General features: G+C 42.7%; 4 protein-coding genes across 10 annotated transcripts; 1 reads left to right on the top strand and 3 right to left on the bottom strand.

Moving 5' to 3' along the window:
• Positions 1 to 199: 199 nt before the first annotated feature.
• Positions 200 to 5,809, bottom strand: wdr31 (WD repeat domain 31). Of its 2 annotated transcripts, none has more exons than XM_060883916.1 (10): positions 5,116 to 5,809; positions 3,836 to 3,972; positions 3,639 to 3,765; positions 3,487 to 3,561; positions 3,268 to 3,412; positions 3,059 to 3,159; positions 2,908 to 2,975; positions 2,650 to 2,791; positions 2,373 to 2,535; positions 200 to 1,940 (listed from the first exon to the last, which is right to left on the bottom strand). In XM_060883916.1, the coding sequence occupies exons 2-10, from the start codon at positions 3,880 to 3,882 to the stop codon at positions 1,780 to 1,782; spliced, it is 1,029 nt and encodes a 342-aa protein (XP_060739899.1). In that variant the 5' UTR covers positions 3,883 to 3,972; positions 5,116 to 5,809; the 3' UTR covers positions 200 to 1,779. The 2 variants fall into 2 exon arrangements, with proteins under 2 accessions (XP_060739899.1, XP_060739900.1); XM_060883917.1 differs by having other exon boundaries at positions 2,401 to 2,535.
• On the bottom strand, positions 5,810 to 11,047 carry poli (polymerase (DNA directed) iota). The gene is made up of 9 exons (XM_060883915.1): positions 10,896 to 11,047; positions 8,856 to 8,972; positions 8,590 to 8,754; positions 8,019 to 8,162; positions 7,661 to 7,897; positions 7,363 to 7,541; positions 7,103 to 7,194; positions 6,870 to 7,003; positions 5,810 to 6,791 (listed from the first exon to the last, which is right to left on the bottom strand). The coding sequence occupies exons 1-9, from the start codon at positions 10,942 to 10,944 to the stop codon at positions 5,914 to 5,916; spliced, it is 1,995 nt and encodes a 664-aa protein (XP_060739898.1). The 5' UTR covers positions 10,945 to 11,047; the 3' UTR covers positions 5,810 to 5,913.
• Positions 11,048 to 11,741: 694 nt separating this feature from the next.
• On the top strand, positions 11,742 to 15,956 carry pgam5 (PGAM family member 5, serine/threonine protein phosphatase, mitochondrial). 2 transcript variants are annotated; one of them, XM_060883906.1, is made up of 6 exons: positions 11,742 to 12,089; positions 12,858 to 13,030; positions 13,372 to 13,497; positions 13,593 to 13,681; positions 14,078 to 14,208; positions 14,774 to 15,956. In XM_060883906.1, the coding sequence occupies exons 1-6, from the start codon at positions 11,905 to 11,907 to the stop codon at positions 14,922 to 14,924; spliced, it is 855 nt and encodes a 284-aa protein (XP_060739889.1). In that variant the 5' UTR covers positions 11,742 to 11,904; the 3' UTR covers positions 14,925 to 15,956. The 2 variants fall into 2 exon arrangements, with proteins under 2 accessions (XP_060739889.1, XP_060739888.1); XM_060883905.1 differs by having other exon boundaries at positions 14,075 to 14,208.
• A 1,251-nt stretch (positions 15,957 to 17,207) lies between these two features.
• Positions 17,208 to 25,372, bottom strand: ankle2 (ankyrin repeat and LEM domain containing 2). 5 transcript variants are annotated; one of them, XM_060883541.1, is made up of 14 exons: positions 24,544 to 24,818; positions 24,203 to 24,305; positions 23,136 to 23,524; positions 22,777 to 22,971; positions 22,350 to 22,543; positions 20,992 to 21,180; positions 20,786 to 20,908; positions 20,600 to 20,672; positions 20,237 to 20,406; positions 20,019 to 20,125; positions 19,721 to 19,911; positions 19,071 to 19,617; positions 18,859 to 18,990; positions 17,208 to 18,413 (listed from the first exon to the last, which is right to left on the bottom strand). In XM_060883541.1, the coding sequence occupies exons 3-14, from the start codon at positions 23,518 to 23,520 to the stop codon at positions 18,200 to 18,202; spliced, it is 2,520 nt and encodes an 839-aa protein (XP_060739524.1). In that variant the 5' UTR covers positions 23,521 to 23,524; positions 24,203 to 24,305; positions 24,544 to 24,818; the 3' UTR covers positions 17,208 to 18,199. The 5 variants fall into 5 exon arrangements, with proteins under 5 accessions (XP_060739524.1, XP_060739522.1, XP_060739525.1 ...); XM_060883539.1 differs by having other exon boundaries at positions 23,136 to 23,521; XM_060883542.1 differs by lacking the exons at positions 24,203 to 24,305; positions 24,544 to 24,818 and adding an exon at positions 25,353 to 25,372 and having other exon boundaries at positions 23,136 to 23,521.
• Positions 25,373 to 25,927: the final 555 nt, after the last annotated feature.

The following is a 25,927-nucleotide window of genomic DNA, read 5'->3' as shown; positions in this document are numbered from 1 at the left end:
TGTGTTATAGTTTCTATAGCAATAGAAACAGGTGGATGCTCCAGGTATTAAAATATATATATACACAGAAAATTTATGGAAGGAGTCTCCAGTGTCATTAAATCTGACTCTAAACATTTCCCCTTTTTGTTCAGGTTTTGTCATTTATCGTCCCATCTATATATCCTCATAAAATGTAAGAAGTCCAACACATCCATGATTTATGATTTTTGGAACTGTTTATTTTTAATATTTACAATTGCATAAACTATTATGATACTGGATTTTTTTTAAATAAATTTTAAAAAATGCTACATTCAATTTAAAGCATAGTTTGGTGTAAAATAAAATCACAACATTCACTTGTAACGACTCAGCCAGCACGTGTGTGTGTGAGTGTCTGTAATTTCATTCATGTTGCACTGGCAATACCAGGCTAAAGTAGCTAAGAGTTAACAGATATTTGTTTCACCATTATGTTTATATTCACATACAAACTGTTTCATGAAGCAGCAGTGAGAGTCTGAATTTTAAAGAAGCTGGAGATGAGAATGATCCTAAAAGTCCGGTCAGTCAACGGAACAGTCCAGTTTACCCTTCAATCAGAGGAACAATGTTAAAGGCAGTGGAACAATTTAACCTTCAGCGTCCTTTGTCTTAATCTTCAACTTGTTTCTGTCCACAGAACAGATGATCACCTGATGTTTCTTATTGATGTGTTGAGACTACTGTGTGTAAAAATCTCAGATCAGCAGTTTCTGAAAATCACAAACTCAAACATTAAGAGCCACTGAGAGATCACTAAGAAACCACAGAGAGATCACTGAAAAACCACAGAGAGATCACTGAAAATCCACAGAGAGATCGCTGAGAGATCACTGAAAATCCACAGAGAAATTGCTGAGAGATCACTAAAATCACGTTGCTCTTCCCCATTCTGATGTGAACTTGAATTGAATTTACAATGAATGAATGAATCATCTGCAGGTCTTGATGCTCTGCTCCCTGCCGACTGGCTGATCGGATTGCTGATTTTAATGTGTGTATAAATAAGTAGTTTAAAATGTTTTGTGGTGTTTGTCTTTCCAGATCTCCAGCACTACAACTCAGTTTAGCAGCTCGCAAGAAATCTACAAAAAAAAAACTATGATTGATTCACTTCCTGCACCAAGTCGATTCAGAGTCAAATGGGTTTTTATACGTGAAGCTACGTTTGCATTGTATGTTCCGAACCAAATAGGACATACCTGTACACATCTTCCAATGATTTTGCTGCCTCACAGTGTGTGTGTGAGTGTGTGTGTGTGTGAGTGTATGCCCTTCCAGTTTGTGTACAGTGTTCTTATGTTCTTTAGTGGTTAGTAAATGCAAAGCAGAAATGGAGAAATGAAAAAACCAAAGCATTCTCCTTATCAATGAACGCAGTAGAGATCCTGTGTTGTGCCATGACAGTGCCACTGACACTGAACTGGGTGTTTGTGTGTGTATGTGTGTGTGTTTTGTGTGTTCTAACATATATTGGCCGTTTCTTTGCATAATTTGTTTGAATAAAGAGAGCGAAATATCATGGCTTGATGCTTGTTCTTTGGTGTGTTTAAGACAGACAGGATGGACTGGATGCCAATACTTTGTGTAGTGCAACAGATAGAGAGTAACTGCACACCTACAGCATGGACAGTGGCCGGAGCTTCTGGAAGGACCACAGGGTGATAAGGTCTCAGTGACCTGTGATAGATGGCAGTGTGTCCCTAATTAAGAAATCCTCTCCTGCTCCAAACAGGAAGTTAGCGTTAGTGCTGGTCAGAAGCGTGCCACCTCCCTGACGCTAGGGCTCGTCCCCTGTGACAGCTGCAGCTGGTGGAGGCCTGAGTTGTAGCTAGCACACAGGAGAGTGCTGGAGTCGCACGGCGCTAACGACGACAACGGCCCTGAGCCGTCTAGATACAGAGTGAACAAACACGCTACAAACAAACACACACACACACAGGAAGAGTTCAGTATATCCTTAATCTAGATTATTTATGTTCATCATTTGTTTTCTGTATCAGAGTGAATTCTGTCGCAGTGAGCACACTCAAGAGCCGTAGTCTGCTCGTCTGATCTCACTCAGCTAGATTAGACTCTATATTAGATCAGTGGCTGTTTGACTCCTTTTGGGGTGTTACTGACACCAGAGTTGAACACAGAAGTAAACACCACTGAGACACTATCTCCTCCAGCTAAGGAGCACAGCTCAGTGATGTAAAAGCAGGTTGATGAGCTTCAGAAAATTCAGCTGAAGTGAAGTCCCACAAAGCAGCTGAAATAGGTGCTGAGTGTGAGTGGCTATTCAATCAGCTACATCAACTAGTGAACAACTGTTAACAGTTATGAGACTATTGTGTGTGTGTTACCGGCTGTATTCTGGTCCCAGATCTTAACTGAGCTGTCGTGTGATGAAGAGGCAATGAGCGCAGGAGAGCCAATGCTTGGGGGGAGGAACACACAGCACGCCGTCGTCTGAACATGTCCTCTGTACTCAACCACCTTACAGCCTGGTTGTCTTAGGTCCCACAGCTTCACAAACACACAGTAATCAGATACGCACAGGCAACAGCAGTGCCAGCTGTTCCATAAATAGTAATCAGATAGACACACAAACATGTAACACACAAACACACACACACACACCGTAGCCTCACAGCCATGACCCCCAAAGCCGTTGCTGCTGGACAGCAGGTGGTAGTGGTTCACACTCACGTCACAGTGAGTCTGGATGTACTGCTTAGCTGGAAATGTGTTTGTCACCTGCCATGTACGACTATCCCACACTCTGTAACACACACACACACACACACACACAAACTGTGTTCACTGAATCTGATGTGTCATTGAAATGAAACCTGAATAAAAATAAAAATTATATTTTGGTTTGTGATGAAACCTCACCTGATGGTTTTATCTTCTGAGGTTTGGACTATTGATGTTCCTCCAGGAACCCAGCACAGATGAGTTACCTGATACAGAGAGAGAGACAGTCAGAGAGAGAGACAGTGTGTGTGTAAGGTGTGAGGAGAGGTGTGTGAGCGCTCTCTGTCACCAGGTTGCGTGAGATGGTGTTTCTGTGTAAACACTTCCCACTCTCAACATCCCACAGACACATAGAGTTATCACGAGAGCCGGTGCACAGCTTCGACCCGTCTGAAATGTGGATTATTATTATTATTATTATTATTATTATTAACATCAAGGTTTGGTCAAACAGCAGCTCTGTGTGTGTGTGTGTGTGTGTGTATGTGTGTGTGAGACCTGGGCTGACAGCGACTCCATTGACGACAAGCTCATGTCCACAGAATGACTGGATGGGGTTGGGGCCACCAGTAAAATCCCACATCAACACTGATTTATCACGTGATGCGCTGAAAATCCATGTACTGCCTGCAAAACAACCCAGCTACACACACACAGAGTCAGCTGGTTGTCATGAGAATGGTGAGTTCTATCTGTGATGAGGATGTAAAAGGTTACCTTGGTGATCTCCTTGCTGTGGCCATGAAAACATCTGCACACTTTTCCTGCTCTCCAGTCATACACCACAACGACCTGAGTGAGAACAGGGCCACACTTCATTAAACAACACATTACCCACAGATCCTAACCCACACACACAGCTTACTCACCTGGTCACTCCCACCCGACACACACAGGTCAGAAGTCAACGGGGTCACACAGTTGATGGCATCAGAGTGGGCGGGCTCATACTGCACCACCTGGGCTGCAGGTGTAGACACCACCTCCTCTCTGGCTCTGTACAGATAAGTTGACAATGAATGACAGAGCTGACATTAGTGAGGTTTTTTTAGGTAAGGTGTCTCACCTGTAGAGGTCAGAGCGACGCCGCAGTTTACTCTGCAGTTTCCCCATGCTGCTGAAGAGCACACTCACAACGCCTCCCGCATGTCACACCTGTACACACACCTGTACACACACCTGTACACACACCTGTACACACACCTGTACACAGACACACACACAAGTTCATCAAGATTAGTTCTTGATTACAGGAAGTTGATAAATGTTGATATTGTGACTGATGATGTAGTCACAGTGCAGATTGTTTGCGACGCTGTGTATATAACTGGATCTGTTTCTAACATGTTCCCGTATTTCTCTAAAGTAATAATTACAATCTGCTCGTCTGATCGCTTTGTCAAAGTACTAGAAAGCAATACTTGAGTAAAAGTACAAGTATCGTACTAGAAAAAGACTTTGGTAGAAGTGAAAGTTACCTTTCAGAATATCACTCAAGTAAAAATCTTAAAGTATCTGATATATACTGTACTTAAGTATCAAAAGTGATTTTCTGATATTTAATGTACTTAAGTATTTTAAATAAAAGTAAAAAGTAAAATTTCAGTGATTTTCGGTAGGCATAAGAGCAGGGGCGGTTCTAGGATTTCATCTTTAGGGTTGTTTAGCCCTCAGTGAGAATATAAAACAAGAAGAGTTATATATTATATGACTACATAGTAAGCCAAAAGTTATGGTATTATTAAATGGCAAAAGTGGACACCAACATTTTATGCACAATGTAATGATGCCAGTCTTGAATCAAATCAGTTCTTGTATGTGTGCATTCTCTACAAACAGTGTGTCCAATGAATGCAGTCATTAATAAAAAATATTCACAAGACAAAGACCAAATCAATAAATGTTATTTTTATTTAGTATTGAATGGATTTTTTGCATGAATATTTTGTTTGTGCTATTGGATTGTGCCATAAGAGCTCTGTACAGAATGAAGTTATTAGTGATCTGTTAGTGATCTAGTTTTTTTTAAATTCCCCAGCAGGTTGGAAGCAGCTGAATCCTATTAAGTGAGTTGATCCTCTCACACAGAGCATTAACAGCTGCTCATATAGACAACATGGCGCTGCTGCACCTTTCTACACCACATCCGACCTGATCCTGCACTTTCTCTACACAGAAGACTGTAGAAAGTCATAGAGCACAAAGCCTAAATCACTGGGCTTTAAAAGGGAGCTGCTAGCATGCTCTCTCTCTCTCTCTCTCTTTCTCACACTCACACACTCACACACACACACACACACACACAGATTAACTACACAACCACGCGGCACAAACGGATAGACTTACCGTAAATAAACAGCAAGTTTAGCAAGTTGTGCTTGTTTTTATTCTTTACTGGGTTTGATGAAGCTCATAAAAACTCATTGCTACTCGCGTGAACTTCAGAAGTTCATTCACGTCTCCGCGGCGACGCTTCCCCCGTTGCCAGGTGAGTCCAGGTCACGTGACCACGGTGGGCATGGACTGCCTGACACGTCACCCCAAGGCGGATGTAAACATTCTTGTCTTCATTTCTTTACTTTGTTCTTTTCATGTATTAACAATACAACAGAATGTCCAATAGTTTACGTGTTAAATACAGTTTTAAGCCAAACATTAACGATAATAAAGGCGAAATAAACTCAATCAGCTCACTCCATGATTTATTTAAAAAACAAATTCTTTACTTTTATAGTTTAGTCTTAACTTTATTAGGGCTCCTGAACCCCTGAAAAAAAAAATCCCAATTTACAAAAGGAAAACTTTCATCAGCTCAATACTTCTTGTTTATTTGGGGAAATATCTGCTTACGCAAGCTTGTTTAAAAATCCCCTCCGATAATGAAATATTCTCCAGTGAGATATAAACACACACTAAGGTCCACACAAGCCCACTACAGGAAACAAGTCAGAGGAAGTGAATCACTTCAGAGTCACTTCAGAGTCACTGATGACGACACGTGACATGAGGGTGACACAGGGTTTTATTAAAAAGCCTTTAATATAAAACCTCCTAAATATTTATAAACATACAACTTTTATGTTTAAAGTTACACAAACTCAGCTGAGTCTCCACACACACACACACATATATATATTCACACATTCAGAAGCGTTTATCTGATGAGGGTTTGAAGTACTGGAGAAGGCTGCCGCTGTTAGAGCGCTTCACCACAGGTCTCTTTTCTCGAGCGGTGGTTGTGCGTCTGGCTGTGTGTTTCTGTGACATTTTGAGCGTGAGTTTGCTCTGTCTCCACTCTGTGCGCAGTTCTCTCTGCATGTCTGGGGGAAGCTGGGAGAACACGTACGGATCTACGTTAGGAGGAACGTCAGGAACATCAGGATCAGCGGGTACACGCTCTTCAGCACTGACATCACCCGGCTCCTCTGTGCCACTGCTCGGCTGGGTGATGAGGTCATCAGTGTGTGCTGTGGGTAGAGCTGAACTGATAGGATGCTCCTGTCTCTCAACGGAATCCTCCTGGAAGCTGGACATGAGCTCGCTCTGGATATGCCATGGGAGAGCTCTGAACACGTCAGGGTCCACGTCAGGGGGGAGCTCGGGAACAATGACCGATTTTATGGAATCCACTGTGGACTTGTTGGGATCAGAGCACTCCAGTACAGGAGTCACAGAGGAAGTGGCTTTGATTGTCTGCTGAAAAAACAGTGATGATGATGATGATGTTTCTTTGTTGTTTTTGCGGGTCATTGTTTCACACAGAGCCTCTGGTTGTGTAAAGCTGTAAGGAGCGTCACACAGACTGTGTGTGGAGGTGTGTGTAAGGGTGTGTGTAGGGGTGTGTGTGGAGGTGTGTGTGGAGGTGAAGAAAGAGCTGATGGTGTTCCTGTTGGAGGGTTTGGTCTGCAGGTTGGTAAAGCACACATTCAGCAGTGTTAAGTGAAAAGGCTCTCTGACGTCCACCAGTTTGTGTAAGAGCTTCATCGCTATGGAAACCAGCTGAGGCACCGCCTCCGAGCAGCCTCAACAAGCAAAGAAACAAACTGTAAATGTGAGACATGGAAAATAAAATCCTGTGTTCGGTGTGTGTGTGTATGTACCATTAATGATCCTGTGTGCAGTGTGTGTTGGAATGGGACTCTGTCTGCTTTCTCGGTTGAACCAGCGGCTCGGTGCACTGCTACGCCTCAGAGTCAGCTTCAGAGTCTGAGGAAGCCTGCCGTCCTTATGCATCCTACACACATGCACGCACACACAAACATTTAGAGAGTGTGTGTTGCTGTTTCAGTTTCTTTTAGTGTGTCGTGTTATTTAAAGCGTTTCTCTCTCTCACCTCTCACTCAGACTGAGCAGCAGCTCTGTGATTTTACTCTCTGCTTCACTCAGTGTGGAGATTTTCTTAAAAGAGTCTTCATCACTCAGAGACTGTAACAACAACACCCACACACACACACACACACACACACACACACACACAGTATGTCTGTCTCTCTGTGTTTGTGTGTTCTTCAGAAAACAGGTTATTTGATTTTGAGACCACTGCAGGAGACTAAAAGACCACATACTTCAGTGGTGTTACTCCTGGGGTGTTACCTGTGGGGGACCAGCAGGGGTAACAGGTGAAAGGTCAATACCGCAGGCAAGGCTCTGAATGCGTTTAGCATTAGCTTCTCCAAACTCACATATCAACTGTCTGAGAGGGAAAAGCTGCAGATCTCTGACACTGAACACACTTAGAGCCTTCAGTCTCTCAGCTGTCCTGTAACCGATTCCTGTTTTACACACACACACAATCAGACAGTGTGCACATATTACAGTGTTAACACAGTGTGTGTGTATTTGGAGACAGGTGCGATTATGTAGCAGGAAGTGTGAGAGGAGGTGGAGTTACCCGGCACTCCGCTCGCTCCGTTCAGGCTGCTCATCAGCTGGGAGACGCTCTGAGGCAGCAGTGTGGTCTGCTGGTTGGGTTTGAACGTCCCAGACACCAGCTTAGCTAAGAGCTTGTTGTTAGCCACACCAGCACAGGAGGTCAGGCTCAGTCTGGAGAAAAGCACTTCCCGCAGCTCACACGCTATCACTGAGCCCAGAGCCAGACTCACATGGTCCTGTATGGCAACGCTGGAGACTGCACGCAAACACACACCAGGTTTAAACATCATCGAGGGATCCCCTGCACTGTGACATCAGCATCACCCACAGTGTAATGTCATCAGTGTTTTGTGTGTACGTTTGAGTGATTTCCTCACCATCATGTTTGTAGATGTGACCGACAAATGAGAGCTCAGAGATGTCCGTGTTCCTCCTTCTGCTCTCCACCAGCTCCGTCACATCCACAAAGTTCTCGTCTAAGCCCAACCTCTCCACTAGAGGGCAGTAGGACATCAGCAGCTCTAAACACAAACATACACGAGTGTATACTCAGACACACATCATCTGTTCAACCTTTCACCTCTCAATCTATTCATCTGTAGCTATCTGCCCATCTTTCCTTCATCAATCCATCCCACAATCCATATCTTGTTCATACACATCTCTCTATATATATAGTGTTTCCATCCACCTATCTGTCTATCTTGCTATCCATTTATCTGTCCTTCTGTCCACACATCCCTTAATCTATCTATCCATATATCTGTCGATACATTCATCTGTCTATCCATCTATCCATATTTCATAGTGGACATCTACATGGATGTATCGCTCTGTCTCTCCATCTGTTCATCTTTATATTCCCATATCGTTTTCATGTCCATTATTTCCACCATCTTTGCATCTGCCTAGCAGATTTCACACACAGCAGACATGTGTGTGTGTTACCTGTGACCTTGTAGGAGGTCTCTCTGTAGAAGTTGAGATCTTCTCCACTGACCAGCACCAGATCAGGACACTTCTCCAGAGCCTCCTTTACAGACATCATCTTGGACACACCCTGCTCCCTCGCTATGTAGTTACAGGTGACCATGAGGTACTTCTGCTGCACTCCTGAAACAGAAAAACAAACATCCCCAAAAGTCACACACCAGAACACAGCGGCATCTCAAAAACACTGCGCACACTCAGTGAGACATTACTAAAGTTCTCACCCACAGGTTTGGAGCGCAGGCCTGGATTACGTATCATCTCCACCTGAGCGTAGAAACAGTCCATATCAAAGTGCAGGATGACTCTGGGCTTGTCCTTCACACTTCCAACTGGGAATCCTGAAACAACACAGACAACACAAACAACATTCATCAATCTATACATCCATACAGTGGTCTTCTTATTTATCTCTTTGGCTAGGCTTTCATCCATCCATCAAGCACAGCCCTGAGCTGTTCTTCAGCTCTCCCCCCTCTGAAACTGAAAACTGAAACCTTCTGTATAAGAACCAACTGCTGAGCATGCCAATGAAACAGGAAGAGTAGAAACCTGAACTCTCTTTGAATTGAAATGAAATCCTTTTTACCTCAAAGAGTAGATACTAACAGCATCAGTGACTTACAGAGAAGAGAAAACTTACTTACTCAACACTACAGTGTACTACTCTTCTTCTTAGAGGTTCTGCCATTTTACAAGCCATGTGTGTAATGAGTAGGGAATAGGGAGTGAAGATGTGAATGCAATGTACAGAGCATTACACTACACTACATTACACTACACTACATTACACTACACTACACTATATTAAATTACATAATGTAATGTGTAATGTATTGTAATGTAGTGTAGTGTAGTGTAGTGTAGTGTAGTATGGTGTAGTGTAATGTATTGTAGTGTAATTTAGTGTAATGCAGTTTAGTGTAATGTAATGTAGTGTAATGTAGTGTAGTGTAATGTAGTGTAGTGTAATGTATTGTAATGTAGTGTAGTGTAATGTAATGTAGTGTAATGTAGTGTAATGTAATTTACATTACACTACATTACACTACACTACACTATATTACATTACATTACAGTACACTACACTACATTACACTATATTTCACTAGACTGCACTACATTACATTACACTACATTACACTACACTACATTACACTACACTAGGCACCATTACATTACACTACATTACAATACATTACGCTACATTACACTACACTACAGTACAGTACACTACATTACACTAAATTACATTACACTACATTACATTACAATAAACTGCATTACACTAAATTACACTACAATACATTACACTACACCACACTACATTACACTACACTACAATACATTACACTACACTACATTACACTACACTACACTACATTACATTACATTACATTACACTACACTACATTACAATACATTACACTACACTACACTACATTACAATACATTACACTACATTACAATACATTACACTACACTACATTACACTACATTACATTACACTACATTACACTACACTACACCACACTACACTACACTACACTACATTACACTACATTACATTACACTACACTACATTACATTACACTACATTACATTACACTACATTACATTACATTACATTACACTACACTACATTACATTACACTACATTACACTACATTACATTACATTACATTACACTACACTACATTACATTACATTACACTACATTACATTACATTACATTACACTACACTACACTACATTACACTACACTACATTACAATACATTACACTACACTACACTACATTACAATACATTACACTACACTACATTACACTACATTACATTACACTACATTACACTACACTACACCACACTACACTACACTACATTACATTACACTACATTACATTACATTACACTACACTACATTACATTACACTACATTACATTACATTACACTACACTACATTACATTACACTACACTACATTACATTACATTACACTACACTACATTACATTACACTACATTACACTACATTACACTACACTACATTACACTACACTACATTACACTACACTACACTACATTACATTACACTACATTACACTACATTACACTACACTACACTACATTACATTACACTACATTACACTACATTACATTACATTACACTACATTACATTACACTAAACATACATACTATAACCCAGTTGACAGATAAACATCAGTGACACATCAGCTGAGAAGGTCAGAGATATTATTAATACCAGTGTCCAGAGTGGTCCACTCACTGTCCTCTTCCTCTTCCTGGTCCATCACTCCATCAGCTCAGTTTGAAAAACTAAAACACCGCCATTCGAATAAACTGTGGCTTTTTCCTGCGCATGCGCAGTGCGGATAACACAGGGTGCATGTCAAATCATCAGTACACAATCACAGATCCCTGGTGTTACAGTGAATACACATTTATCTTAAACCTAATTAAAATACTATATTTAATCATCTCAATACCGTTTTTGTCCTATTTACATTTTCCTTTGTTTATTTTATGTTTTCTAGCTTAAAATGTAAATAATCACAAACTTTTTCCCCCAAATATTAAAATTAGAATCAGCTACACACACAGCCTGGAAATTATTGTTGTTTTTAAATAACGTTTTAAAAACACAAAGGATGTTTATTTGTTAATTATTTACGAACAAAATAGAGAGCAAAAGCAAAAGCAAAAGCAGGAAAGAAAAATCTGTTTGATTAGAAACTAAACCAGTCCTTATGAGTCGATTTGAGACACACCCATTTTTTAAATAATCCTCTACTGCTATCTGCTGGTGTTGTGGGGAAATTTCATAAAGAATATACGGACTTTTGCTTTTATTTGTCGTGTTTTCTGCAGGAAGAAGAGGAAGAAGAGGAAGAAGAGGAAGAAGAGGAAGAAGAGGAAGAAGAGGAAGAAGAGGAAGAAGAGGAAGAAGAGGAAGAAGAGGAAGAAGAGGAAGAAGAGGAAGAAGATATGCGTTTTTTTCCCTCTTAAACACCGCCTCTCCACACTCCAGCTCTATAGGTGGCGCAATTTATACCATAAGCTGCTTCTCCAAACGCCATAAAACATTACAGAAGAAGATAACGACGGATTTTAGTAGAGAAGTCCACTGTGATATAAGAAACCGGAAGTGACCGGCGTCACACGCTTCTGAGCTCTAATCCCCTGTATCGGTGCGCCGCTCTCACACAGATCTATATAAGAGTTATAAAGCGGCGTCGTTACTGCTGGTAGTGATGTCATTCCGTAGGGCGGTGAAGCTCGCGTGCGGGTTTGCAGGAGGATCTGCGGTGGTGGTCGCGTGCGCATATTTTACTGATAATCACCGGGAGGTTGTGCGGTTTAAGCCTGGATTCAGTGACGTGCTTCACGCAGCTCAACCCACAGCTTCCAACAACCACTGGGATTATAACTGGGATAAGTATGTGTGTGTGTTTATGTATGTATGTATGTATGTATGTATGTATGTATGTGAGTGTGTGTATGTGTATATGTGTGTGTGTGTGTGTGTGTGTGTATTTGTGTGTGTGTGTGTATGTATTTGTGTGTGTGTGTGTATGTATTTGTGTGTGTGTGTGTATGTATTTGTGTGTGTGTGTGTGTGTGTATGTATTTGTGTGTGTGTGTGTGTATGTATTTGTGTGTGTGTGTGTGTGTGTATGTATTTGTGTGTGTGTGTGTATGTATTTGTGTATGTGTGTGTGTGTGTGTGTATGTGTTTGTTCAAGTTCAAGTTAGCTTTATTGTCATTCCGCTACATGTTGAGACATGCAGTGGAATGAGATGTCGTGTCTCATAGGTCAACGGTGCAACATACATACAGACATAAAACATAACGAAGCAGGGGCCGGTACGGACTATGCCATCAGTACAAACAATACGCTCAAGAAATAAATATAAATATGTGGACTGTACAATGCTTCCCTTGATATTGTACATGTGCAACAGGAGGCATTCAAAGTCAAGCAGCTGGTAGCAGGCTAGCGCAAGATGCAATGTCCTGTGTGTGTGTGTGTGTGTGTGGATACAGTATGTATGTATGTGTGTGTGTCTATGTATGTTTGTGTGTGTTTGTGTATATGTATGTTTGTGTGTTCCTTTTTTCGCTTGTATTCTAGTAGCCTGTAACCAGTCATTCTCTCACCAGTGTTGTCCAAAATAAGAAGTTGGTGTTTGTGTGTGTGTCCAGGAGAGAGCCGTCCTCCATGACCAACACCAAGAGGAAAGGAAGTGTGGGAGATGAGACCGGCTTGCAGGTGGAGAATAACAAGCCTACAGCCACACGCCACATCTTCCTCATCAGACACTCGCAGTACAACCTGAGTGGTAGCTCGGACAAGGAGAGGAAGCTCACAGATTTAGGTAGAGCTACAACACACTGGGGCTCAGTGGAACATCACCACAGTGACAGCTCCAGCCTACGCAGCTGCAAACACAAGACCTGAAACCAGAAATGCACCAGGAAACTGTACTTTAGTTTCATAAGACTCAAAAAACACTCAATTAGTTGTTTTATTCACCTGAAAGAGAAACATGACGCCTGGATTTCATCACTGCTTTCAATTCTCATGTCATACTGGAGTGTCGTCACCCTGACAATACAGCTAGAATCGCAACATAAGAATAACTGTGATTTCTGTAACAGGGCCCAAGCAGCTGAACACAGTTAGTGTTAATGCTGGTGTTGTGTGTCTCGTGTGCAGGCCGTGAGCAGGCGGAGCTGACGGGACAGAGGCTGTCGTCTCTTGGCCTGAACTACGACATTCTGATCCACTCCAGCATGACACGAGCCACCGAGACGGCTCAGATCATCAGCACACACTTGCCAGGTAACACACACATCATGGTAACATGTACTTCTGACAAGCTCCAAGCTTCAGGGCTTTCATCCTCATCTGTGTGTGTGTGTGTGTGTGTGTGTTAGGAGTGGAGTTGGTGAGCTGTGATCTGCTGCGAGAAGGTGCTCCCATCGAACCTGTTCCTCCTGTCAGTCACTGGAAACCTGAGGCTGTGGTCAGTGCATGTGCACGCACGCACACGCACACACACACACACACACACACACACACCCCATCAGGGTGGAACAGATTATAAATAACAGTGTTACATCCAAAATAGATTTATAAAATGTCCACCATAGATCACATGCTACCACAAGATAAAATACAAAGTGGTGACAACATCTGAGCTGTGTGTGTGTGTGTGTGTGTGAGAGATGGCAGTCTATTGGCTCAGATTTCATCTAAATCAGTTTGTATTTTGATCCAGAAATTACACATCCTCTGGTAGCTGGAGAGTTTTGCCAGCTTTGTTTTGTGTGTGTGTGAGAGATTCTGTGTGTATAAGTGATTGTATGTGTATATGTGACTTTGTGTGTGTATACGTGACTGTGTGTGTCGCTTTCAGCAGTACCACGAGGATGGCGCTCGAATTGAGGCAGCGTTCCGGCGTTACATCCACCGAGCTGAACCCAAGCAGAAGGAGGACAGCTACGAGATCATCGTCTGTCATGCTAACGTCATCCGCTATTTTGTGTGCAGGTGTGTGTGTGTTTCTGCATGTTTGTGTACATTTTTGTGTATAAATCAGGGATTTATACATCAAAATTGGCTGTGTACGTGGCTTCCATAGAAAGCAATGGTATGTGATCATGAATTTCATTGTGAACATCACGGTCATCTGCAAACATCAACAAACACTTAAAGGTTTTTTAATAAGGTTCTGAGTCATTTCTGATCTGATTCTGAGTCATTTCTGATCTGATTCAGAGTCACATCTTATTTTATTCTTTGTCACTTTTAGCCTGATTCTCATTTTTGGTCCAATTTTGATTCAGTAATGTAGTTCAAATTAGTTTCTGAACCATATCTAATTCATTTCTAATCTGATTTGGTTCTTAACATTTTCTGAATCACTTAGCTTATAAATTTATTCTCAAATGGAGTCACTTCTGGTTTCTCCTCTGATTCAGAATAAAAGATTGAGTTAGTGTGGTGCTTTTGTTTTTGTAAATTTTGAACAGATTTTTTTGGAGCATTCAGTGTTCCCTGAATGAAGCCGCTTTGTTTCTTTATTTTTGTGTGTGTGTGTGTGTGTGTGTTGCAGAGCTCTGCAGTTTCCTCCTGAGGGCTGGCTCCGTTTGGGTCTCAATAACGGCAGCATCACGTGGCTCACCATCCGTCCGAGTGGCAGAGTGGCACTACGGGCACTTGGAGACTCCGGCTTCATGCCACCCGACAAAGTGACGCGCACCTGACACTCCTGATCCTCTTCTGAACCAGAACCGTCCCACTCAGAACCTGGTCTCTCACACAGTACCGCAGCATTAGCCTTACAGAGACTAGGTTTCTTGCTTTTAGTCAACGTCTTACAGATCACCTGATTATTAACTGATCACAGTATCAGAAGAGCAAAGCGACTCAGTACTGATTCATAATTTATATTTATTTATATTGTTCTGATTCAGTATTGGTTCATCTGTCTTGAACTGTTTATGATTCAGTTTTGATCTCTTTCCATTTTGATTCATTTCAGATCTCAAGTTTGTTTACATTTTCGGTTCAGATTCAGTTTTGATCTGATTCGGATTCACTGAACTGACTGATTTTGTTCTGTTCAGTTTTCATTTGATTACCATCTCTAACGGATAATATTGATGTCTTGACTCGGGTTTACAGCGTTTCTGTGGTGTGGTGGTGTGTTTATGGTTACAGTATTGTTCTGTTATCGTCATATCGGATTAATGAGGAAGTAAAGCATCAGGTTTCTCTTCATGAATCCAGACTCGGGTCTTAAACCTGGGAGAACCAGCATCATATGTGTATTTAGTTATTGTGTTTCTAACCCTGATACTTACCCCTGATCAGGGTTTTTTTTTCTTTTTCTAAAAGCGAGGTTTGATCTAAAAAAAAAAACCAAACAGATAAAAACCAGAGGCCTTGATGTGGAGCAGGAAATTCTGCTTTTCTGTTTCTCAACCCCATAATTCTACTCAGTGTAGAAGTACAAGGGAGAAACAACAGACAAATCAAATCTCACGCTCCTGCCAGCATTCATTCAGTTCAGTGATTTACTTAATGCAGCTTTTTAATGATCGTCAGCGATCAGCACACACCTCGACCTTTAATCTGAATCCAAATGTTCTTCTGAAAGCCAGCACTCGTCGTGTGTGTTATATTTTGTATGAGGCAGGCTCGTCAGTCAGGAGAACGTGTTCGTTGTTTTAAACGCGTCTGTACGTTTTACAGCATTTTTGATTTTGAGAATTCTATTAAAAAGTAAAGTTTCATTCAACAGTCTGTGTGTTTCATTCACGTTAACGTCACGGCAAACATTCGTCTTCGCACATTTTCATACCGCGTCAACAATTAAGTGGAAAACGTTAGTGTGAAGCCGTCAACAATCCTTTAGTAGTGTAGAGTGTAATAACTGGAGTTTTTTCAGTCGAAATATGTGACTTTTAGATTTTCCTCAAATTCACGCTGTGTTCTTGTGTTCAAGACATACAGTGATGCACTTTTTGTGTCACACTCTAAAGCTGAGATATGAGACGGAAACTATTCTGTATAACATCTGTATATTTAATGAGTGTAATTAGTGGTGAATTAATGTCTCATATCTACGTTTGGAGTGTGATATTCAGGTGAAACCTAATCTTCTGTGGATGCCTTAATCTGAATAATGAACTGCATGAACTTTGCCTTTTTTCAAGCAAAAAGTTTTTCCCCAAATTCATTCATTCATTCATTCATTCATCTTCTACCACTTATCCGAACTACCTCAGGTCACGGGGAGCCTGTGCCTATCTCAGGCGTCATCGGGCATCAAGGCAGGATACACCCTGGACGGAGTGCCAACCCATCACAGGGCACACACACACACTCTCATTCAGTCACACAATCACACACTAGGGACAATTTTCCAGAGATGCCAATCAACCTACCATGCATGTCTTTGGACTGGGGGAGGAAACCGGAGTACCCGGAGGAAACCCCCGAGGCACGGGGAGAACATGCAAACTCCACACACACAAGGCGGAGGCGGGAATCGAACCCCCAACCCTGGAGGTGTGAGGCGACCGTGCTAACCACTAAGCCACCGTGCCCCCCCTCCCCAAATTCAGTGATGCACTTTTTGTTCTGTCACACACACTAAACCTTGTAACTTACTCAGAATCTGTATATTTTAATGACTGCAATTATTGGAGAAATAGACGTCTCAGGCTCGGAGTTTGATTCAGGTGAAATGTTTACTGCTGTCTGTGTCTCAAGCTCCTTAACAAACCCTGTACATATGAAGAGCATAGAAAATTGACATTTGAATGTTGCAGGTTTACAGTGAGTTCTTGAGGTTAAAACAAATACAAGGCTAAATTAGAATGAATTTTAGTGACCGTTTCACATGTATTAATAGATGATGAAAGAAACTAAGGATTTATTTTTAAGATTCGTCTAAGGATTTATTGAAATCTTGACAGAGGCACAATAATTAACACTCGGCCCAAACACACAATCCAGCTGAAGAAAGACTTCATCAGGTATACGAGATGCTACACACTTTATTTCTGTCTCTCAGTAGTACATCAAAGAACTTTGCTCCTCTGTCAGGAAATAAAACAGGTCCAAATCATGCAACAGGGCGAGAACACACACAAATAAAAATGACAAGCATCTCTCTCTCACACACACACACACTTTTACTATGGTCTCTTCTTCTGCACAGAAATGTGCTCAGTATGTGTGTATGTGTGTGCACCATCAAAAGGCACTAAACACTCCCAGAACCCCAAAAAGGTGTTTTTTTTGTTTTTTTTTTACATTTCTTTTTAAAAGGATAATAAAAAGTGCTTTTCTTGTGTGACAAGATGAAACATGGCTTATTGTTGTTTAAAAAAAAAAGGTTGTCACTGGAGTGTGATTAGTTGTGCTGTTTATACTGTGCAGTAAGAATGTGCTGGTTGATAACCCCACCCCTCACCCCAGGCCACGCCTCTCCACTGTAAATAGTGTGTAGATGATGATCGTCTTTACTGTGTGCTCTGAAAACCACCAAAGTGCTAAAATAAACCACACTTCTGATTAAGGAACATATTTATTACTGAAGGGAAATAAAAGAGAAATGAAACGTATCGTCCAAATGAGACGTTATTCCAGTTATTGTTGTAAGGAAACGAGACGGACACGAGCAACCAGAACTGTCCGGTCTCTTCACCACAGAACGTTGTGCAGAGTTACATCACAATTAATTCAGGAGCTTTCTGTATTCAGCTAGTTTTCTCTAACACCTCAGAGTACCGGGTGAATCGCATTATTTCTGCATCACCCATAAATAATTACGGATACAAATCAACACTCGTACCTACACTTTTACACACACACGCACACACACGCACATATATATAAGAAAAGGACAAATGTTTAAAAATATACACTACGGTGTACCAGTTCACGCTGAACGTCTCCCCAGTAAAGTCCTGGTGAAGCTGCGTGTGTTTGAGGAGGACGGACACTTAGACACCGAAACAAGCTTTTGTTAAATCGGCGAGTCTCCCAAGTGCTTGAGTCGAATGCGCTGGATGTAACTGGTATGGGTGGGACTGTAGCTACAGTGCGCGGGGCTGTAGCGTCCAGGACTGGTGTGGTCCGGCGAGTAGGCGTGCCTGACTGGACTGTAACGACTCACAGGAGAACCGGGAGTCAGAGACTGAAGCCTGGAGTGAGTCTTTAACACGGCCGGAGTCTGCCAACTGCAACACATACACACTCTTATATTCAAGTGGTAATGGTTGGTTAGATTAGCAGTGGACAGTTAGATTAGTAGTAGGCAGTTAGATTAGTAGTAGATGGTTAGTAGACAGTTTAGTAGCGGACGGCTGAATTAGTAGTGAATAGTTCGATTAGCAGTGGACGGCCGGATTATTAGTAGACAGTTAGATTAGTAGTGGACAGTTGGATTAGTAATAGATAGATTAGTAGTGGATGGTTTGATTAGTAGTAGATAGTTAAGTTAGTAGTGGACCCTGGATTAGTAGTATATAGTTGGATTGGTAGTAGACAGTTAGATTAGTAAAGGGCAGTTAGATTAGTAGTAGATAATTAGGTTAGTAATAGCTAGATTAGTAGTGGATGCTGGATTAGAAGTAGATAGTTAGATTAGCAGTAAATAGCTAGATTAGCAGACGACACACGTACCTCTGCATCTCTGCGCTGCTGTACGACTCCATGGTGCTTTTCCATTTGTGAATGCTGGGATATTTGAGCTGGTCGATATCTGTGGCTCCCAGCGCAAAGAAAACATCACGGTCCAGTCTGGAGGGAGCGTCTCTGTGTGGAGACACAATGCTAACGTCAAACATGCTAACCCAACACAAAATAACAATAGAGTCCACTGCTAGCTGACTCACCCCTCAATAAACAGTCCTCTTCTAACTTGAGGGGGTGTGGTCATGATGAGGTCATTCGAACAGTCCAATGATCTATACGATCCAGAGGAGGAGGAGGCAGAGCTTCCATGATCCCATGATCTGGAGCGCGAACAGATCACTCGCTCACCATTTGATCCCAATCGGGTCCTCGCTCTCTGCTCCTCCACGCTCTCCTGCGCCAGGAAGTACTCATCTGAACTCACACTCGAAAGCTCCGCCCCTTCCTGCCCGTCTCCATGCGGGTGGTCACAAAGCGTCATGCGCTCAAACTCCGCCATCAGGTTGGAGATTGGTGACGGCGGGCAGGAAGAGACGGGCTTCCGGGGCTCGATGAGGGCGGAGTCTTGTGAGACAGGCAGGATGTGGAAGCCCCGCTTACCCTGGTCATCTTTAGAGCAGCAAGAGGAGGAGGAGGAGGAGATGCTGGTGAGTGCTGCGTTCTGCCGGTTCTTCATCTCCTCTAGTGAGATATCGGTCTCGTCCAAAAACGCTCCCACAGACACAGAGTTACTGAACTTCTGCTTTCCTGGAATGATATTACACACACGTCACACACAAGTACAGAACACCTACAACTCTACTGTGTGTGTGTGTGTGTGTGTGTGTCTGTGTGTGTGTGTGTTCTCTACCAGGAGAAGGAGTTCTGAACTTGTTGCAGTTATTGAGTTCTCCAGCCTGGTCTTGAGCTCGCTCACTGAAGTCCTTCTTGCTCAGGAATTCCTCCAAACGCCGCAGACCATCGACTGATACCAAGTCCACAAAACTGTCCAGGAAATCCCAGTACTCAGCCCAGGGGTGTCCTAGCTCACGTGCCAGGTCTCTGAAACACATACACATGCAGCGGTGAGGCTAAAACAGCAGCTGTATGAACACAGCTAGCATGTTATTTACATACACAGTAAGTGTGTTAGCTCTCACCACACCGACCTGCCAACTCTCTCTGCTCCACGCTCAGGGTCAGATTTGAGGATATGGTGGAAATATTCCGCCCGCATTCTAGGGGGCGTCTTCCACACTCTCCGGAACTCATCCGCCTGAGGAACACACACACGAACACACATTAGGCCGCACTTTTACTCTGAGAAGCACAAAAACAAGTGAAGAGTAAGTGTGCAGAGATAAAGGCAGACTGAGATGAAACTCACTTTAGAGGGGCTCAGTGGGCCGGCGAAGGCCCTCACTGTCATTACGGGTTCTCGGGGGCTTCTGGGTAACAGAGGCGAGAGGTTTTCCATGGGCTCAGGTGACCAGGGAGCACCGATCACAGGCTGGGCAGAGTTATCGGCTGCTCGGAGGAGGGGCACGTAACACCGGTCTGTGACCAAACAGAAACAGGTTCAGGAACATAAGCAGGCACATAATCATCACGTCAAAATCTGCAGGATGTCAATCAAATCAAAACCATCACATTTGAATAAAATACACACATCACCAAAACCCATCACCATGTTTAAAGAAACAAACAATTCAAATCACAACATCGTGGAAGCTGCACACATTTTCATTACCTTCTAGATATTCTGTAATCTTCTGTTTGATTTCCGGGATTTTGTTTTTTTCCTTCATTCGTTCACAAATAATCTGAAACGAGTGCATGAATGCTGATCAGTGAGGGGTACACGATTATTTTTATTATAATTCTTATTATTATTAATATGTTTTTTCAAGCAGCAGTGCATTGTGGGTGAAATCACCTCGAAGGGTTTCTGGCCATATTTGTTCTTTCGGTGTTTGTCGACGTGGGGATGAGAGCAGAGGACGTTCACCACGGCCGCACAACCGAACTTACAAGCAAAGTGTAGAGGAGTCTCGAAGCACTAAACACACAACACAACACTATTACAACACACACACACACACACACACACACAAGAAGCTAACGTCACAGCTCATGACTCACAGCTTTATCGGGCGTGTTGAGGTACAGGTCCACGATGTAGCGGATGCGCTGCTGCAGCATGCTGTCGGTATCGTCAGGATACATCAGCCGCATAAAGTCCGGATTCTCCAGCGTGTCCAGCAGCAGCTGAGCCATGCCGGCCTGATTCTCCTTTGCTGCCACGTGCATCACGTTATACCTGCAGCCCTCCTACAACATACACACAATATTACCCATGGTATATATCACACTGTTGTGACCATTATATTAGTAACGGTGTAAAGGTTTTCATATTAACTCTGGAATGTATTATTTTTTACAGTAATACTTTCTCGCTACTCCTCAGGCACAAAACAAAAAGGAATTAAAACTTGCATGTTGTGATCCAATCTAGAAACGTTTCCAATTAAACCATACAAAGACAAGACCCTCGATCAGATGTGTACTAACTAGGGTTGGGAACCGAGAACCGGTTCTTATTCAGAACCGGTTCTGTTTTTTAACAGGAACCAGAACCGTGCGGAATTTTTAAGTTTCGGTTCCAAACGCGGTTCCGATGCGATGACGGGCAAAGCGCTGGGAGCGGTCACTTTAAATAGCCATGTCTTACCTCATGAATATTAATTGTTTACACTGTTTACAGTCACGCAACCAAATTAACGCAGCTTACCACAGAAATCAGTCACTCGCGCTGCTGTGCTGAGGTACGCTTTGTGTTTTAAAAAAAAAAGTCTACAATAAGCCAGGAAAGGTCTCGTCTTCTCCCAGAGAAAGCAGACATGTTAATTTTTCTTCAGAAAAACTGCTAACTGTTTTGCTAAGTTGTAATTCTGGAGGTTAAATTTGATGTTGGATTTATTTAAATTTAAATTGATAGGAATTGAAATGCTCTGTTTAAAATATTTAAAGAGTGATTAATGGTAATTAAACACAGATGGAATTGTTTAAGTATTGTGCATTATTTTTCACATTACTTTTAATATGGAATCGGAATCAGAACCGGGAATCGTAAGGCAGAACTGGAACCGGAATCGGTATCGGAAAATTTCTTTTGATACCCAACCCTAGTACTAACAGTAAAGTTGGCTACTGAGTACTGATGTCTTTCTGCTCAGCTTCATCCTGAAGGCACCTGAAACACACAGGTTCCTCTGATTCTGTATCTGCCTCTGATCTGGAGCTGAAAGTGGGGTAATGGCCCTGAGCCAGGGGTCGCCCCGGTGCACTCAGGTTTCTATACACAGCTATATGACTTCTTAAGCACTAGAGCTCAGGGTAACATTAACAGGACAAACACTAACCTGAAGTGACTTACAGGAGGTCATGTGTAATAAACAGAGCTGAGACACTAATACAGTTCAGTGTGATTACGCTCGGACCTGCAGCACCGTGGGGTTGTCCCCGGAGCCGATGAGATAGCGTGGGTTGCTCCACACAAGCTCGCTGAAAGGCGCCTCGTCTCCTCGCTCTACACACACACGCAACCTCGCCGTCAGGTCCTGAGGACGAGGACTCTTGAAGCTGTTCGCCTTTTCTCGGTTTATCCCGTCAGTCTCCGCTAGAGACAAGCTCTCTGATGGATAGACAGACAATCGCAGCTTCTCTCATTACACAGCAAATGAAGACAGCATCTTTTTTTTTTTTTTATAAGTTTTGTTCTCCTTTAAAAAATAGTTATGAATCAGTCAGTTCACTCTAAGGCTTGTTTTTAACGGAACATTGGGTTTCTGTTTGTACATGATGTGAGGCTGGTGGTGTTTAGTGGTAAGAAGACGTGTGTGTGTGGGAACAAGAAGTACGTCTCACCTTTGCAGAAGAAGAGGGCGGTTTTTACAGGGGACACACAGGGGGCGCACTTGCTCGGGGAGGGAAAGTAATCACACAAGCCCTTGGCAAACTTCTCAGCGTCCTCTCGAGTAGAAAAGGCCTTGAAGCGAGCACCCTTCATCATCTTCACTGCCTGCAGAGCCTCCTTCTTCTCCGTGTACACGTGAACCCTCTCTGCACAGAGCAACAACATGCATACTTTTCAAAATAGTACTTCATATACACTGCATTCGAACTCGACCATTTTATTAACCAGTACTATCACTATTGCACCATGGTGTCTGAAGTGAACAGTGGTGTACTGAGCAGCTCTGTCGTCTCACACCAAATCATCTCACCGTTTCTGGCCAATACGTCCTCCCACATTGGACAAACTCCATAGTACAGCGTCGGTGTGATCTGTGGTGTTCTGCTTGGTGTCTGTACATCATGTCGTGAGGGTGACACACTCTTCTCGCCCAGCGGCTCCTCCTCAGGCGGGTTGAGGCCCAGATGGTACCCAACGTCCACCTCTTCAACCAGGGCGGCGCCGGGGGTCGCGGTCGCGTCTCCAGATTGAGAGGCAGAGAGTCCGGCATTCTCTACAAGTGCACGAGCCAGTTTTCGCTCAAATACGGTGCGTGTGGTGGCCGTGATGGGGCCGCACTTCAGGTTGGCTTTGAGGATCTCCTCCCTGAGCTCGTCAGCACTCAGAGACTTCAGCCGGGTCAAAGCGGCCTCCATGCTGCTGAGAAAAATAGTCTGTTTACGCCACACACTAATAGCCAGAGTCTAAGGACAGCCGATTTACATGATACAAGAAACACATTTTCAGTTAAAGCAGTCTGTCTACACATAAAGCCACAGATCTGTAGAGTCTGTCTTTGGAGAGATTAAACTAATTTCTCAGAGAGAAGAATTTGTGCTTCTGGATACACACAAAAATGAAAGTCTAAAGAAACTATATACAATCAGATCAGCTGGTAAAACATTCTCAGGTCTTTTGCACTTTTATTTTTTCTATGTAAAATCCAAAATTTGTATTTTTACATTTAACACATTAGCATCTGCCTTCAGACTTCAAATGTAAGTTAACAGAGTGAACTGGTGTGCTGTTTTCTCTCAGAGAAAGGAAAAGTGCTGAGATCATTAATGTGACTTCTGCTCCAGGTGCAGCAGAGAGAGATGAAGATGCTAAAATCCAGAGCACTCCAGTGAGCTGTATAGTGAGCTGTATAGTGAGCTGTACTGTATAGTGAGCATGCAGACAGGCTGCTGGCTCTGTAGCAGCTGAGAAGATGAGTATAAAGTGTAAGAGGAGCTGCATTAGTGTCAGTTGTGTTAGAAGTTCAGGACAGCAGAGACAGACGTGTCACACCCATATTAATGTCAAACACCGCTTTTGTGCGCGTGGAGGTGACGGTACCGGTTTCTCGGCGGCCTCGTGAGCGCTCCACCATTCAGGACGGATTAAAACCTCCGCCTGTGCTACATGACAGAAAAATATCCGGGTCTGATGCGAGTCACAGCTGTTCAGAAAGGACGCACAACGCAAAAAGGACAATCTGAGACGCGCATTGTTTACAAGCGGCCCCGCGCATGCGCATCGCGGCCGCTAGACCTTTGGCAGTCCTGCGCATGCGCAAAACGAATGTTCACGGATTCGAACGGCGGTTCATCCGATGGACAACATCACATCTGTTAAACTAGTAAACCTTTAACATGTTGTTCATCTAGAGACACGTTAAACGCTACATTAAAACTCACCTCTCCTCTGGAATTCCTCTCGGTCTCACTTTAAAGTACAGCCGTTACCTTAGGAACCACATTTAGCAGCATTTTAAGCAAGCGTTGTAAATAATGCAATAAAATGCTCAGACGTTTCTAACGCTATATCCACAAAGCCAATTCAACAACGAATAATAGGTTAACATTCCGTGTTTTATTTTCGCCTGAAAAATCTATCCGGTTTAAACTGACAGTAAAGCACGCTTAGCACACACGCACTTCCGGTAGGCTCTTCTTCGCTACTTTTTCATTGCAGGAGTCCACCAGCGCCACCTCTGATCACGCCTCGTCATTACTTGAAATTCATTTAAAATAGCATTAAAAGTGCTACAGTCGATTAAAAACCATTTCTTACTTATTAAAAAGCTGCAGATGGGTAGAGAATGACATCATGGCCTCAAACTACGTGTATTATTTGACCAAGAAACACGTTTGTCAAACTTCAGTACACTCCAGAATATTTGTATAAGCAGCCTGTCAATCATTTCTATAGACACGCCCTAAAGCCCCTTAGCTCCTCCCCCCATCCTGTAAGCAGCCAGCACAGGCAAAAAATCCTCCTTTCAGCATAAATAAAATAAAATATAAATAAAAAATAAATACAAGAAAATCTAATAAAATAAAATACAAGTGTATATAATAAAATACAATTTAAAAAACCTTAGACTGCACTTTTAAAAAATTAATAACCTCAGGAAAGACAAAAGTAGGAGGCCGAGAATACAGGCAGCTGCAGTAGGTACAGATTTAATCCATAAGAAGGGGATGACTGTCCAACTCCTGCTTACCTTCAGAGCTGAAACCTGACACTGAAGACTTGAACCCAGATCCCTCTCTGGTGCAGGAACAAACTTCTCCTGACTGCAGATCAGCTGAGTCACTGGTACACGGATACAGGTCAATAAACACACCACAGAGCACTTCTTACAGTGCACAAGTATTCACCCCCTGTCCCTGTGCAATCACTGCTCACAGACTGCCTTCTTTCCACATGGGAAGTCTTTCTTAATGTGAATAAAAGGAACAAAAAGATAAAACTGTAACTGTGAAATGAGTGAAGTGACTCCAGCTGCTGTGTTTCACAACTGTATTTGGTCTGGTCTTCTCCGCAGCCATCAACATAACCAGTAAGAGAACAAAGAAAACAGAAATTAACAGAAGATTTAATTGAACTTGACATTGTTTGCAAAAAAAAAAACAACAACAAAAACACACAAAAAACAGTGAAGCAGCAACGCTGTGCATTTTAAGTGACTTGATTTTGCACCCAGGAATCAACATCACCACATAAAACCCAAGATTGGACTAACTGCACAGGAGACGTGAGTGAAGACGTGCAGACGTGTGGACTCGTCCACCTGAG

Source organism: Tachysurus vachellii, chromosome 12 (assembly GCF_030014155.1).
Source record: "Tachysurus vachellii isolate PV-2020 chromosome 12, HZAU_Pvac_v1, whole genome shotgun sequence".
Taxonomy (NCBI): Eukaryota; Metazoa; Chordata; class Actinopteri; order Siluriformes; family Bagridae; genus Tachysurus; species Tachysurus vachellii.
The sequence above is the reverse complement of the archived record's forward strand: the minus strand, read 5'-3'. Positions and strand labels throughout refer to the sequence as shown.